Source organism: Zingiber officinale, chromosome 7B (genome assembly GCF_018446385.1).
Source record: "Zingiber officinale cultivar Zhangliang chromosome 7B, Zo_v1.1, whole genome shotgun sequence".
Taxonomy (NCBI): Eukaryota; Viridiplantae; Streptophyta; class Magnoliopsida; order Zingiberales; family Zingiberaceae; genus Zingiber; species Zingiber officinale.
In genome coordinates this window covers 7519994-7535526 of record NC_055999.1, presented here as the reverse complement: position 1 = coordinate 7535526, position 15533 = coordinate 7519994, and the positions used below count along the sequence as shown (strand labels likewise).

General features: G+C 37.5%; 2 protein-coding genes across 8 annotated transcripts in view; both read left to right on the top strand.

The window, feature by feature from the left end:
• The first annotated feature begins 2399 nt into the window (after positions 1-2399).
• On the top strand, positions 2400-8918 carry LOC122005235 (LRR receptor-like serine/threonine-protein kinase RPK2). 7 transcript variants are annotated; one of them, XM_042560197.1, is made up of 6 exons: positions 2400-5776; positions 6263-6410; positions 7224-7396; positions 7764-7887; positions 8595-8822; positions 8891-8918. In XM_042560197.1, exon 1 carries the CDS (start codon positions 2400-2402, stop codon positions 5757-5759), a length of 3360 nt encoding a protein of 1119 aa, XP_042416131.1. In that variant the 3' UTR covers positions 5760-5776; positions 6263-6410; positions 7224-7396; positions 7764-7887; positions 8595-8822; positions 8891-8918. The 7 variants fall into 7 exon arrangements, with proteins under 7 accessions (XP_042416131.1, XP_042416130.1, XP_042416133.1 ...); XM_042560196.1 differs by having other exon boundaries at positions 8595-8918; XM_042560199.1 differs by lacking the exon at positions 7764-7887 and having other exon boundaries at positions 8595-8918.
• Positions 8919-13335: 4417 nt separating this feature from the next.
• LOC122004129 overlaps positions 13336-15533 on the top strand; it is a 2325-nt gene continuing 127 nt past the window's right edge. Inside the window, exons 1-4 of the mRNA XM_042559059.1 lie at positions 13336-13486; positions 14331-14467; positions 14569-14781; positions 14848-15523. Of these exons, the coding sequence (XP_042414993.1) occupies positions 14450-14467; positions 14569-14781; positions 14848-15523 (907 nt within the window). The 5' untranslated portion in view covers positions 13336-13486; positions 14331-14449. The remainder of the gene's footprint in view (positions 13487-14330; positions 14468-14568; positions 14782-14847; positions 15524-15533) is intronic.

Below are 15533 nucleotides of genomic sequence, written 5' to 3'. Positions count from 1 at the left end.
ATTTTCTTTGTTTAAAATTTCTGCCTCGTCATCTTCTGGTTTCTGTTAGAGATCATCCAATTGTTAGGACCCCAACAATCTAAATATTAACCTACAGCCAAATTGACTAGGAACTCTATGAAAGAACATGGTTAAAATGATATGAATATGGTCAAAAGATGCAAATAAATTAGTGTAAGAAGCAATTGGAGTTTAAGGTTTGAGAAGTAGAGGGAGACCAAAGAAGACATAATTTGAGCATCCTACTTGACATGGGTTTACTAAGCATATAACCTTAAAGAGTTCAATGACAAAACAAGCTCAGGATAGTGGACGCCAAAGAGTTGGGGGACACATTGCCAATTGTCTTGTAGTCATTTATATAGTTTCTCAAGGTAGCAGTTTATTTTCTAGGTTTCACAAGCATGGCAATTATGCTGCATTGAACTGCCCTACCAAATTCTCATCACTGTTTTTGTTATGCTCAATATTTTCAGTTTTTCACATATTTGGTAAAAATATCATTATAGAATTTGGTCATTAAAATCAAGTTAACACCATTGAATTTCTTAACTTCACACCATGTACATGTGCACCATGTCTATGTTTCAGATTATATGCAATCTCTATAGAAGAAAAAAGGAGAAATAAATGTAGCAGGAACCATAGAAGCTATGCAAGCATGTAGATATTAACATTGATAATAATACAATAAATGCCACAAAATATTGCCTGTTTTTAACATCTGCATTCCATGCTACTGCAAATGGTGAAATTGGGAAATAATAAACTTCCAACTACCAACAAAACCTTTCTTTTTTAAATAACAATACTACTGAACTAGAGAGAGATGGAGAGACTAAACGGGATTCTTCTCACCATTGCTTCTAAATTATAAAAGCGATCCAACAACTGCAATATTTCCTCCGATGTGAACTGTCTATCAAAGCTGCAAAGAATGAACAACAAATTTTATGTTTCAAGATCTTTTTATTCAGTCTGAAAATCTTGCACAAAATTATCAATACCAATATAAACAAATTAATCAAACCTCTTCATCAGATATTCCATCAGCCCATAAAGAATAAAATGATGGTGAAATCCTGCAGTTAATGGCCCATTCAATATTAATAATTATATATGTCAAAATTCTATATTCATCATATAACAGACACTTAGATTGGTAGCGATCAATTAACTATTTGAACACTGAGTAACAATATTCGTCTGGATGAAGGAACTTTAGATATCATAAAGTCATCAGTACGAGCGATCAATTTTAAGTTTGTTGCGCTGAACTTGAACCATCACCAGCTACACTACGACCACGTAGTGCAGTAAAGATAGTTTGCCTTTCAAATTAGGTTCAGCATTGAAAAGGAAAAACAATTAAATTATTTTATATGCAGAAAATCAGGGATTATGGTAGTTTAACTAGTAATTTTCTCCTGACGAGACACCAATTAATCACCTATCTTCAATCCAGGATCACAACAACAATTTCCAAACTAGAGCAAGTAGTTCAAATCGTTTTAATTTTATTAATTGAGCGTCAACAAAGATTGCCACACAAAGAAAAGCAGTAGACAACCTTCAAAATGTGACAATTTTAAGTTTTAGAGCCACAAAGTGTAGGATCAACGTACTCACCCTGTAATTGAGAAGGAGGATACATTTCTAGAGCTTCCAAAAGCCTCAATTCCAGCTCAATTTGCGATTTCTCCTCATGAAACCAGGTCATTAACATAGAATACACGTAGAAGGACACGACTTTTTGAAATGCTATAAAAAATATTATAGAGAGACAGGACAAAGTGGATTATAGTAAAGGCGGCACCTGGCCTGCCGAGTGAATCGAGAGCCCCTCTTGCTCCTCTTCACCGGCCGCCTCCATCTCCGTCGAACCTGCATGATACCCTAATTTGATAACTACACAGAAAGAGAGTGAAGGAAAAAAAAAAACAAAAGAAGGGAAACCTAACAATCTCCAAATGCAGAGTTGGAGAATCCATTGTTCAACTTCTTGTCGCTCCTTTATTATTGTCTTCCGTTCAGTGACGACGAGCGGTGAGGGTTCGTCGACGATACAAATAAACTTTTTTTAAATTTTTATTGCTTGGAGGGGCCACACGGTTTGGCCCGAGGACCGTGTCTCACTGGGTCCCACGAACATGGATTTAAATAAAAGAATTCTGAGGGGGAAAAGAGAAAATAATGTTGTCATTCGTCTTCTTTTCTAGTCTTCTTAAAACAAACCCCTCAAATTTGCAAGAATACTATTATTACCTCCCTGCGCTCGTCGTCCTCCTCTCGGCCTCCCTCTCCGCTCTCTCCTCCTTCCATGTAAAGATTAGGGTTAGGGCTGTGAGAAACCTCTACGTATTTCTATTATCCTTCTAAGATTTCACAGTACAAAGCCGATGAGCTGCCGGAGAGCTCCCGCTGAAACCCTCGTATCCTTACTACTCCTTCTCCTCCTGTTGGTGGCGATCTCCTGCTCTGAAGGCCGAGGCGGTAGGGATCCGGACCCTCGTGAGGTGGAGAGATCCGGGTTGCTGCAGTTCAAAAGCTGCGTTACTTCCGACCCTGCTAGATTACTTGTAGTATGGGGCTCCGACGCCGACCACTGCTCCTGGCCCGGAGTCGGGTGTGACGGACGGTCACGGATCGTTTCTGTTAATATCTCTGCGAAAGGCGGTGCCTTTAAGCTCCCCTGCTCCCGATCCAGCCCTTATCGGCGCAGCTGCTGCGATCTCGAACGTAGGATGGCTGGGACACTTAGTTCGTCCCTACGGAGTCTCTCAGAGCTCAGGGTGCTTTCTTTGCCGTTCCATGACTTTGTTGGCGAGATCCCGGGCGATCTCTGGGGGTTGGAGAAACTGGAATTACTTGATCTAGAGGGCAACTCGCTTTCCGGTGGCTTGCCCTCACACTTCCCCCGACGCTTGCGTGTACTAAATTTGGCTTCCAATTTGATCAAAGGTCAGATCCCACTCTCACTCTCGAGATGCGTGGATTTAGAAATCCTAGACCTGTCCGGCAACCAGCTCAACGAAACAATTCCGAAACTTTTTCGTGGTTTCTCCAAGCTTAGAGAGCTCTATCTTTCTTTTAATCAGCTTGGCGGTCCGATTCCTGATGAGCTAGGATTTGGGAGCCGGAGTCTGCAAATATTGGATTTGTCTGGAAATTTGCTTACTGAAAGCATTCCGTCCAATTTAGGCAATTGCACTGAGTTGCAATTTCTACTGTTATTTTCCAACCTTCTTGAGGGTTTTATTCCTCCTGATCTTGGGTTATTGAAAAAGCTTCAGGTTTTAGACATCTCGATGAACAGCCTGAGTGGATATATACCTGCTGAGTTAGGAAACTGTTTAGAATTGTCTGTTATTGTTCTGAGTCAATATGGTCCTATGTTAGATGAGAAAGCCTCGAGCTCTGTTAATATTGATGAATTTAATTGTTTCCAAGGAATACTTGCTGAAAATATCACAGCTCTACCGAAGCTTAGGGTGCTTTGGGCACCAAGGGCAACATTTGAAGGGATGATTCCTAGAAACTGGGGACTCTGTGAGAATCTGGAGATGGTTAATTTAGGCCAGAATCTATTTCAAGGACATATACCACAGGCATTTACCCAATGCAAAAAACTTAAATTTCTTAATTTGAGCTCAAACAGATTGACTGGTTGGCTCAACAAGGAGCTCCCAGTGCCATGTATGGATGTCTTTGATGTCAGTGGGAATCAATTGTCTGCCTCCATCCCTAAATTTACCAACAAAGAGTGCCCTTCATCTAACATCACATTAGATGATCTGTCCTCATCTTATGTTTCTTTTTTTGCTTACAGCGGACTTAAAGATCTGAAAAGGCTTCTTTCTGAACCTGGTGGTGAATTTACAATTTATCACAATTTGGCAAACAATAATTTTACAGGCGCTCTTTCTTCTTTACCATTGGCCACCAGTAGGTCCATGAACAATACTGTCTATGTATTTCTTGCTAATGGGAATCATCTTTTTGGGTCGCTGTCTGTTATTATATTGGAGAAGTGCAGCAGGGTAAGTCATTTGGTGATCAACTTAAGCAACAATATGATGTATGGAAGATTTACATCAGAAGTAGGTACAATATGCCGGTCTCTTGTGGTGCTGGATGTTTCCAGTAATCAGATATCTGGAACCATTCCTGCCAGTTTGGGGTTGTTAAATAATCTTGTTTGTCTGAATTTGAGTTGGAATCAGCTGCAGGGTGAGATACCTGCCAGTATCACACAGTTAAAAGGCTTAAAATATCTCTCATTAGCTGGTAACAATTTCAGCGGTCACATTCCTCCTGACATGAATAAGTTGCATTCTCTTCAGGTTTTGGATCTGTCTTCAAATTCCCTTGCTGGTTATATTCCAACTGGCTTTGTGAAGATGAGAAATCTCACTGCCCTTGTACTTAATAACAACAATCTTTCAGGGGTTATTCCTTCAATGTTCGCCAACTTTGCATCACTTTCGAAATTCAATGTTTCATTCAATAATTTGTCTGGATCATGGCCTGTTAATGCCAGTACACTTAGATGTGATAGTGTCTTTGGAAACCCTTTGCTCCAACCTTGTCCTGCATACTCTCTCTCTGTTCCTTCATCTGATACGCAAGGGAGCGGCCATAGTCCACAGTCATCTATGGACTCAGCATCAACAAACTCATCCAATGATAGCAGTGGTGGCTTTAGTTCTATTGAAATTGCATCTATTGCGTCAGCAGCAGCCATAGTTTCAGTCCTCTTAGCTCTGATTGTCCTTTATATTTACACAAGAAAGTGTGCTCCAGGCAATCGGTCCTCTGCTAGGTCTTCTGGAAGAAAGGAGGTGACTGTCTTTGTGGATATTGGGGTTCTACTGACTTATGAGAGTGTTGCACTAGCAACTGGAGGTTTTAATGCCAGCAACTGCATTGGAAGTGGAGGTTTTGGAGCCACATACAAGGCTGAAATTTCACCAGGGGTTCTAGTGGCTATAAAGAGACTCGCAATTGGAAGGTTTCAAGGTGTTCAACAGTTCCATGCAGAGATCAAGACTCTTGGAAGATTGCGGCATTCTAATCTTGTGACTCTGATAGGTTACCATCTTAGTGACTCTGAAATGTTTCTGATTTACAATTATCTTCCAGGTGGTAATTTGGAGAGATTTATACAAGAAAGGTTGAGAAGACCTGTAAATTGGAGGATGCTTCACAAGATTGCTTTAGACATTGCCTGTGCTCTTAATTACTTACACAATGAGTGTGTTCCCCGGATCCTTCATCGGGATGTTAAACCAAGCAACATACTGTTGGACAATGAATTTAATGCATATCTCTCAGATTTTGGATTGGCAAGGCTTCTAGGTAATTCTGAGACGCATGCAACTACAGGTGTGGCTGGAACTTTTGGATATGTTGCTCCTGAATATGCCATGACATGTCGGGTTTCTGATAAAGCAGACGTTTATAGCTATGGTGTGGTGCTGTTGGAGCTAATTTCAGATAAGAAAGCACTGGATCCTTCCTTCTCCCCCTATGGGAATGGTTTTAACATAGTAACTTGGGCATCCATGTTATTGCAAAAAGGCCGGGCCCGTGAGTTCTTCACTGAAGGGCTTTGGGATGTGGCTCCCCATGATGATTTGGTGGAAACCTTGCACTTGGGTGTGAAGTGTACTGTTGATTCTCTTTCTATTAGGCCCTCAATGAAGCAAGTTGTTCGAAGACTAAAAGAACTCCAACCTCCACATTTTGGGTGTGGCTAATGTATTCATCTGGAATGGTATACCATGCTTCATTAGGCTATTTTCCATGCTGATCTGAATGTTTCTGCATGCTGGTGTCACATAAGAAAAATGTAGTTTTATTCATCCATATTCTGTTCTTTCCAATTTTGTACTTGTTAGGCATCAAACCCATAGGCAGAATATGCAAGTCGCATTAAAGATTGTTTTGCACTAATCAAATTTAAAAAAAAATATTTAAAGCTTTAACAACTAATTCATTCTGAATTTTAATAGGTAGAGTTCAAGGATGAATATTCATCCATCAATCGGGACCTTTATATGCACTTGAGATTAAAAAAAAAGAAGGTCCTATTCAGTGCCTACAGTCACCAGGGAGAAAAGAACCGTCTTTTATCTTGCAATTGTTTGGTTCACATATACTTTAAAATTGATAAACTCCGTTGCACTGACCTATGACCAAATTTTTTTAAGTAACTTCTACTTCTTGTTTCTTGCTAATCCTAAACATAATTCAACAACAGGTAATTATTTGTCTGCCTTCCCACTGAAGTAACTGAGCTTTCCCAAGGATACAATACCTTAGAGTTTTTGCCTGATGAGTTTCATGACAACCTGACTGGTATAAGCAGTATCCATTGGAATTCTTTCCCACAAAGATCCGTCTAAGAGGTCAGTTTCCTCCTGTCATTTGCCTGATAATGATAGCAGATCTTGACACTGTCAATGTTTTCTGATAATTTATTTAGATTGTTAACTTCTGAAATATCTTAGACTGCTTATCAAAATAGCTCATCACAAAATATGTTGGTCGGCTTTGTCAAGGGGCATCTCTTGCTAACAAAATCTACAAGAGACACAATGATAAGTACCATGATGCCATCTGAACATGCTGCATCTGTAGCATTTCTTTTGAATTTCTCTTCATGAACGGTTGACCTAAGAACACTGGGTTGATAGGCCGTCCGCTACTAGAGTTTCCCGATTTATCCTGCTCAGTGGGAAACTTCTTTGGATTGGGCCAGTTAGGATTAGTCGGCGTAAGCTGGATATTTGGTGCCAACTAAAAATAAAAGTTCGGTAGCATTTCTTTCAAATACAAATATCACTATCTTCACCAGATTTTTTTTAATTACAATGAACTAAAGTGCTCGAGTATGCGGACAATGATTTTTTTTTTTGAACTTTGAAATTTTCTGTTTGTTACAAAGTTCAAATCATTTTAACTATGCTCAGGCCCAATATTGTAGTATATATTTGGATGATGGCGCATGTTTTCACAACCATTAGTTGTATAGTGTTCTTCTAGGATTTGATTAGCTTCAGTCTTCAAGTCTGATAATATTTAAATGGGTTTTCATTGTAAAAAGAAGGGTATTTCAGCAAGTTGCTTATTAGTGTTACTATGCATTTCTGGTGTTTTATGCAACTTATTGAATGTGTACTCTGAGATTGCTTAGGCATTGAAATCTTGCTAAAATTTAGGGCCTTTGACTAGCATAGTTGGAGAGCCTCCGGATTTTATTCGTGGGAACAAGAGATACCTATCACAGCGAGTGAAAGGCATTGCCCATCTTACTCGGTCAGTTCATGTGGAGAAGTTCATAGTTGCTACAGGCACTTGTGTGCACTATCCTATGCACTTATCTGTGACAGAGGTATAGAAGCTCTTTCGTGTCCTACTTTCAAAAAATTCTGGACCTTTTTGCAACATGAACCATCTATTATCTTTTGCATTTGGTTACTTGATTTCTTATGAAATCAACAATGTACTATAGACTTGACATCGGAGGATTATGTGATTAACCATGTAGAAAAGGTGCAAAAGCCGTATAAAGATCTTGTATGTTAACCAATAGTAATGGTGTCTGATAAATTCCCAACACACCTTTAATTGGTGGTTTCTCAATGCCAATCCTGGACACTTGAACTAGCAGTGATGCTGCGTCTCTTATAACATTTATGCTCTTTAAAACTAAATTATTTTGATTAGTGGATGACCACCTTTCATTGTTCTTCCTGCAGAAGATTGACAGGAGTTATTTGGTTTTTTTTCCTTCATATGTTCTGGGGAATGCTTCAGATATATCATGATTTAGTTTCTGTTACTGAGTATTTTGTAGCTGGAGACAATGGAGGAGCTAAGATGGTAAACCTAATTTATGAAGAGATTGAATCATTTCTTTCCCTTTTTTTTTTTTGAAAAATACAACCATAACAATAAACTATGCATCTTGTTCCAAATCTTGGCTTCTTGGCTATCAATTTTTGGTTTGTTCTTTTCCAAGTGGTTCTGCAGCCTGTGGAAATTTTAACAAGAGCTCAAGTAGAAGAAACCTTGAGTCTGCCCAATGCTGTAAAATTTGACAATGGCAACATGGTCCAGTACAATATGGCTCTTACTAGAATGTGTTCCTATTACATCTCTATTCCTTATTATTATTATTATGTTTTTTTATTTTTCTATGGTTGCAGTATCAATTTAAATAAAGTAAATACAAAATTAAATCATGTAGTGGTGTTTATTGTGTTGGCATCGGACGTCAGTTCTTCTGGAATAATTTTAGGATACAACTCATGAGTCGTGATTTTAATATGAAAGCAGTGATTTATGTTACTGAGCTAGCATTGTCTCACGAGATTGAATTTTCTTCTGTGCAGAAATCCTTTTGAATTATTTGTTACTAATTCTAAACATGATTTGTAAAATCATGATCTGGATTGTATGGTCCTGCAATCCAGAAATCGATCCAGGATCAATTGAGATCAGATTTTACAGTAGAATCAAAATAGATTTGTTGAAATTGGACAAAATCGATGAAATCGTTCCTGATGGCTCCTTTTTTGGTCTCTCAGTCTCCTCCTCAGCAAGTTCTCCTTTCTTGTATTGCTTCATGGCTTTGAGACGATAACACACTAGCGTCGGGCCAGTTCCTCCGGTGTAGTTTTTTTGATGCTCAAGTTAGTACTTCGTCGAGAAAGAAGGAAAGTAAGAAAAAGGAAGGAGAAAATTTTGAAGAAGAAAGAGTTATCTTTTGCTAGTTAGAAGAAGAAGATCATCATATCTCGAAGTTATCATTCAAGGTGCTTGTATAGTTGTTAAAGAGATTCTCCATTTCACTTGCCTTAGTGTCTTTCTTCTTCTTGCCTAGGTCAATGAGAATGCAGTTTTTAATGGTTCGTTATCGTACTTCCCGTTCCTGACAGCCATGTAAAGTGAAAAGGATTATGATGAAATCATCTCTGACCACCCCTACTCATCTTTTATTCACTAATTACCGTGTGTTATGGAGAGGACATCAAGGTAACCGTCTTTGACATTCATCCCTTGTTTTTCCAATCATCAGCCACTACGGTAGATGGGAAGGGATTAAAGGAATCACCTCGGATATCTCTCCATTCAATTATTGCCATGTATTGACAATCAGAAGCTTGATAATATAAGACTCGCTTAATAATATTGTTCTGTGGGCGTCTCGATTATTGTCCTATGAATTCGTAGTATTACTACTCGACAAATCCACTAAGGTTGTCATGTGGAACACAGAGGTACTACTCGATGATTCTTAATAAGATTGCTCTGCGAAACGTAGAGTTATTGCTTAGCGCATCCTTCATAAGATTGTTTTGTGGAACGCAAAGTTATTACTCGATGATCCCATAAAAAGGTTCTTTGAAACATAGAATTATTGTTTGACGATCCTATGTGATTGTTTTGTGGAACGCAAAGTTATTGCTCAGCAATCCTATAAGAGTGTTCCACAAAACGCAAAGTTATTGTTCAGGGCAACTCATAAGATTGCTCTGCAAAATGCAGAGTTATTGTTCGACAGTTGATCATAAGATTGCTTTGCAGAACACAGAGTTATTGCACGACAATTCTTCATAAGATTGCTATGCAGAATACATAGTTATTGTTCGGTAGTTCTCTATAAGATTGCTCTACGGAATGCAGAGCTATTGATCAACAATTCTTCATAAGATTGCTCTACGGACCGCATAGTTATTGCTTGACAGTTCTCCATAAGATTGCTTTGTAGAACGCATAGCAACATTGCCCGGTAGGCTTTAAGGATATTACTCGATTATATTCATCCAGCCTTTAGAGGAGGAATTCCACTATATTGCTCTGAAGAATCTGTTACATTCCTTTAAGTAAATTTGGTTACCATAAATACCGATTTCACGTTACAAACGATTTCATACCCAACCCATACAATGGACAGGCGGACAACATCCTCGTCAGCAGGCAACGATAGCAGAGGGGTCCTTGTCTACAAGATGGTGCTAACGACTTATAATGGGGAAGAGGGGAAGGAGAAAAGAGGGGAAGGGAAATAGAGGAAAAATAAAATATTTACATTTCCCTTGTTTGGGAGGGAGGAAATGTTTATTAACGTAACATGTGTTACCTTATTTGGGAGGGAAGGGAGGGGAACAAAAGTTAAATATATAAAACTATCCTCACTTTTTAAAATATCACTACCTCTAGGCTTTGCAATTCTCTCTTCTCGGGCGACAACTCGATGGTGGTCATCGTCATCTCCGTCCCACTTTAACACTGTTTGTACCTCTCCCTTCCATTGCCTTCGATCTCCTCCTTGCACATCTTCGCCGAACCCACGACCGACCTCATTGGCTCCACCACTCAGTCCCCTCTCCGACGGTCGATTGGACCCTAGAGCAACTCTTCTGCGAGTCCTTGGGCATCCTAGACCTCATGGAATCTCAGTCCATCTCCCCCGAACTTGAGATCCTTGCTGCTGCTCCTCAGGAGCTGCGCATAAGCTCGCTCCCTCCGCCTTGGCTACATTGTCCACGACAGAGAAACCCAGACGAGCAAGCATACAAAACTTCGAATTGGGCAGAAGCCTGCTCCTCCGCCTTGGTTGCGTCGTCCACGATAGAGCCACTCGGGCAGGCAAGTGTACAAGACTTCGAATTGGGGGTTTGAATTCACGAACAGCTTGTGAAGGACGACAAGATAAGAAATAAGGATAAAATTAAAATATTTTTTTTTGAGTTCTCTTTACCCTTCTCTACATGTTAAATTGGAGTGTAAGAAATTTAACCTTTTCCCTCACAAGGTTAAAACTTACCCTTCCATTACCTTCACGTCCTTTAACTCACTCCTTTCAATCAAGATTAAAATTTACCTTCCCTTATTTTCCCTTCCCTCAACCTGGGTAAATTGTCGGACAAATATAGTTTGTGATTATATGATAAGTTTTATGGTAATATCTTGACAGCAAAATCATTTGTAAGCCGTTAAGATGGTACATCACTTCTTATTTTTGTATTATATTTGGTCACGATGTTATCCGACAATTTGTTTAGTTTGGAAGTTCGGACATTTGAGTTATTAAAAAAAAATTGTTATAATCATCCAAAATAGGTTAAGTAGAACATTAATATCTCTTTATGTCTAAAATAACTCATTTTGATAAAAACAAGTAATTATTTGAATAAATTAGTTTTTAGTATAATGAAAAGATTTTGACAATCTTTAAATATTTTTAATAGAATATTAATATTTTTTTCTCGAAAAAATAGTCATTTTGATTAAGATCTATTTATAAAATAATTTAAGTACAAAATTTATAATTAAAATTTTGTTAAAACGAAAAACTAAACGTGTATGAAATTTTAAATACTTGAATTAGAATATTAATAAAGAAAATTTAATAGTAAAATACTTTATGAAATGATAGCAAAAAAGACGAATACGTTTGTCTCCAGCACCCCCGTTAATTCGTCCCAGGGTCAACACGGAGGAGGTAAATCACGGACGACTATTAACATTTGAAATAATAATTAACACATAAAGGAGGTATTTATCTCGATTTTATTGAGATTCGAATATTAGATCGTATGATGATAACAATGAAAATATATTTTAAAATTGATTTTTAATATTTTAATTCATAATAATATATTTTAATAATAAAATATTATTTGACACCACAATGAAAGTGATGGAACAACAGCATGCACCATCCTAGCAATTGCCGACCTTTAATTAAAGTGAAGCTTCACGCTTAAGCTTTAAAAGATTAGCAGTCGGTAGAATAATTTTAAATAAAATAATAATAAAAATAACATAAAAGTTCTCTATATAGAAATTAAAAAATAATTAATTTTAAAACGAGCAACTTAATCTATTTTTTTTTAAAAAAAAGATATATATATATATATTAAATTTCCTACGTTCTCCCACTTTATCAAAACAACAAAGGCTTAAATACCTTAAACCCCCTTTATTCTCTCTCAAGTAGCATTTAACCCCCCTTATTTAAAAAAATGACATTTAACACCCTTTTTTTAAAAGTCAAATGTTAAACAAAAATTAATAGACAATTGTGCCCTTCTCTTTTGTGATATGATAATTTTAAGAGAAAAAATATATTAAATTGATGATTATGTCCTTGGTAAAAAAAATTAACACATTAAATTGACCGGATGTGAGAAAATTTATAAAAGAGCTTTGACGAGGTATAAAAGAAAATTAACATATTAAATTGACCCGATATGAGAAAATTTGTAAAAGAACGAAAACTAAAACAAATACATCTAAATAGAAAAAATTCATATTAGGAACTTTAGTACTATTTTACCCATATTATGTTAGTTGTACCTCATAAAAGAAGGCAAACTGTTACAAGTATTTACCTTGATACGAAAAGACAAACCAAAAGTCAATGTATTGAATCTAATATCTAGAAGGTACAACCTTCACAAAAGTATAATCCATAAGCACACATACTACTATTCAAAATTATGAAACTTGCATGTAAAATAACTCAAAGAAACAATAGATCACATATTTTTTTCACTTTTTGGACCAACATCCCTGACAAAATGCATTCCACTTGATGACTGTTGAGTGGACAAGAAGTATTCACCACGTACAAACATATGTGTTTTAAGCTACAAAAATTAAAGTGTATAAACTGTGAACAGATATAATATGATGCTCATAGATCCAAAAAACTATATAACCAAATTGCTAAGTAAATATGAATAAGAAACATACTCGAGGATTTTCATTAGTCCCTACTACTTAATTGCTAGTCAAAGCTGACTTCTTTTCAAAATTATTAAAAATATATATTATAAAAAGATAAGGGTATAATTGTCTTTTTATAAATTTTTTAATGTTTGGCTTTGATTAAGGGGGTTAAATATTATTTTTTAAACATAGGGGGCAAAACGTTACTTAATTAAAAATACAGGGAGGTTAAAAGTATTTAAGCCAAATTCCACAAATTATTTGGAATCGACCAATTTTAAAAATCCCATACCTTTTTATTTCGTAGAATATGCTGTGGCCTTTTATTAATTATTAGAATTTTATTGGGGCAAAAACCATATCTTGCCTGGCCGGCATATGCCGTAACGGACCGTTAAACCACTTTTTTTTAATGGGCGCCAAAATCACGATGATGCTGATGAGTCACGAGTTATTTCGTGAAATCGATAAAAAATATATATATATATTAAAAAAAAACCCTTAAATATAACGATGGTTCCGGTTTATTGAAGTCATATCGTTGTGATTCGACCGCGACACGAAAGCGGAGACGGAGATGTTACGCACCGCCTTGTACTTAGAAGATTAGGTAAGCGAGAGGTGGCGTGCGGAATCTCCTCTTCCTCACTGTTACTGAGCCCTTCGCGCTTTCGCATCCCCCTCTTTCCGATTTCTCTTCTCCGTCGTAGCGATTTATCGACGAGATCGATGCGAGCAGGTAATTGGTCGTCTTAGAGCAGATTTGTAGGTTGTTTTTTTTTTTTTTTTTGGCCTTTTTGGTGGAGTCGCTTTGGTTTGTTGGAAGAAGTTTCTGGGAGAGTTCTCGTTGATGTAACGCATCGGAGGATGATAGTGAACAGATCGACTGGACTGTTGCTTTTTTACCGTGTCTTGGTGCGGGACGAGATCAATAGATGTCAGTAACGGAGTCCAAGAGAAAGACGCGGTTGACTGCAGTCAAAAGTTTTGTTTTTCCTAGATCTAGTCCCGATTTGCCACTCTCACGATTCAAGAAAGTGTTCTCCGACAGAAGTGGCACCAGCTAAACCTTTTTAGAGTGGAAGAGGAGTGAGTAGCCGATGGAAGGAAGATCGAGCAGTTGAAGAATTACAATTTGTCTTTTTCCCCTTCCGAACTACTTGGTATCCTGCTATCTGGTCTCAATCCTCAATGTTGCTGTAGTGTGTTCCAGTAGCTTTCAATTTAAGGATCGTGCTGAGGATATTGTTAGGGTTGTGCTTTTGCAATATGATTTCCGTGAACGCCTGAACTGAAGCGTTAGAGATGGTATAACTTCGTTCGTAGGACCCGATATCCCTATTTTTGTTGTCACTAGGGTTTGGTTTTGTTGAAAGTAACTGTTACGATGTGAAAAGAAACATTATTTTTGGTTAATACAAGCCGTGATGTTTGGGTCCATCTACTCTGGAGCTCATGGTATTTGTTTTACATGTCTTTAGATTAGAGAGAAAGTCAATCTACGCGATGATGTTATCCATTTTCTTTTAGTGTTTTGTTTTGTTTCTTATTCTTATCTACCTCATGTTTATGTTCCATTTTAGGTACAGAGAAGGATCTGGAAAGTGTGTTGATGAATCAATGCATTATTTTTCTTCATTTTTAGTTTAGCCACTGCGGAGCAGATCTAGGATATCTTCGCTCTTGCCTAGAGTGTTAATAAATGCAGACTAACAAAGAGGTGGTTTCCTTGCTAATACCATTACAAAGCACTTTTAGAAAATAAGCTGTGTTGTTATTATGCTTAAGAATATTCATTTATTTGAAATTTCTTATTGATAGATTCAGATTGGCCTTGCTGATCTGCATGCTGACGAGCCTATATCGGGTATACCAATCAAGAAAAGGCTATTTCATATGTCACAGTCTTCATCTTCTACATGCCAAAATACGCCCACAGTGCCAAAAAATTCAAGTGAGCAACCGAGGAAGCTCTTACTAAAATCAGAATGTTCTGTTTCAGAGAACTCTGCTGGTGTGAAACTAGACAGTAATGTAAGTCCTGATGACTTGTTAGAGTCTTCCATCAGACTGACTGGTTTACATGGATTTCCTTCCCAGGTTAATCAAAAAATAGGGCTCAAGAAAGGCACCACTGGAAGTGGAGAATCAAGTATGCATGACGAGCAGGATGTAGACATAAGGGCATCAATAGGCTTTGGTATAGAGAAAGGGAAGAATTCATCAGTGGAATTTGAATCTGAGATGCTCAAAGGTAAAGAAGCTGTTGGGAAGATAATTGCTTCAAGTGATGTATCTTCATCTGAAGAATTTGAAACGTCAGGTTTGTATCTATCATCATGTCAGGATATGCAATGTAGCCTGAACTTGTCAAAGAAAGTGATAAATGAAACGTGTCCATTGGATCTCCCTGGGGCCAATAAGCCGGAACATCATCAAACCAGTTACAACGATTTGGAATCACAATGTGCTTCTAATCTTTACTCGAGTAGAAAAAAGTGGGATTTGAATTTTCCAATGGAAGTGTGGGATACCAATTTGAATAATTTAGCTATTAATCATGGGATGAACAATGAGTTAAAGCTGAAGGACTTGCATCAACCAAACGATGACAAAATTCCCATCCAAAATACTCAAGTGATTGCAAACAATTTTGGATTACGATTATCAATGGTTGAGTTGCATCAACGCAACATGAAGTTTACCAATTTGGAAATGCCTGTGGATGGAGCTACAGACTATGTAGATGGTTTAGATTTACAACTTCGGCTACCTAGCAGACCAAA

What these genes read in the sequence shown, in the direction of transcription:
- LOC122005235 (XM_042560199.1), top strand. Translation starts at nt 2,400, where the DNA reads ATGAGCTGCCGGAGAGCTCCCGCTGAAACCCTCGTATCCTTACTACTC.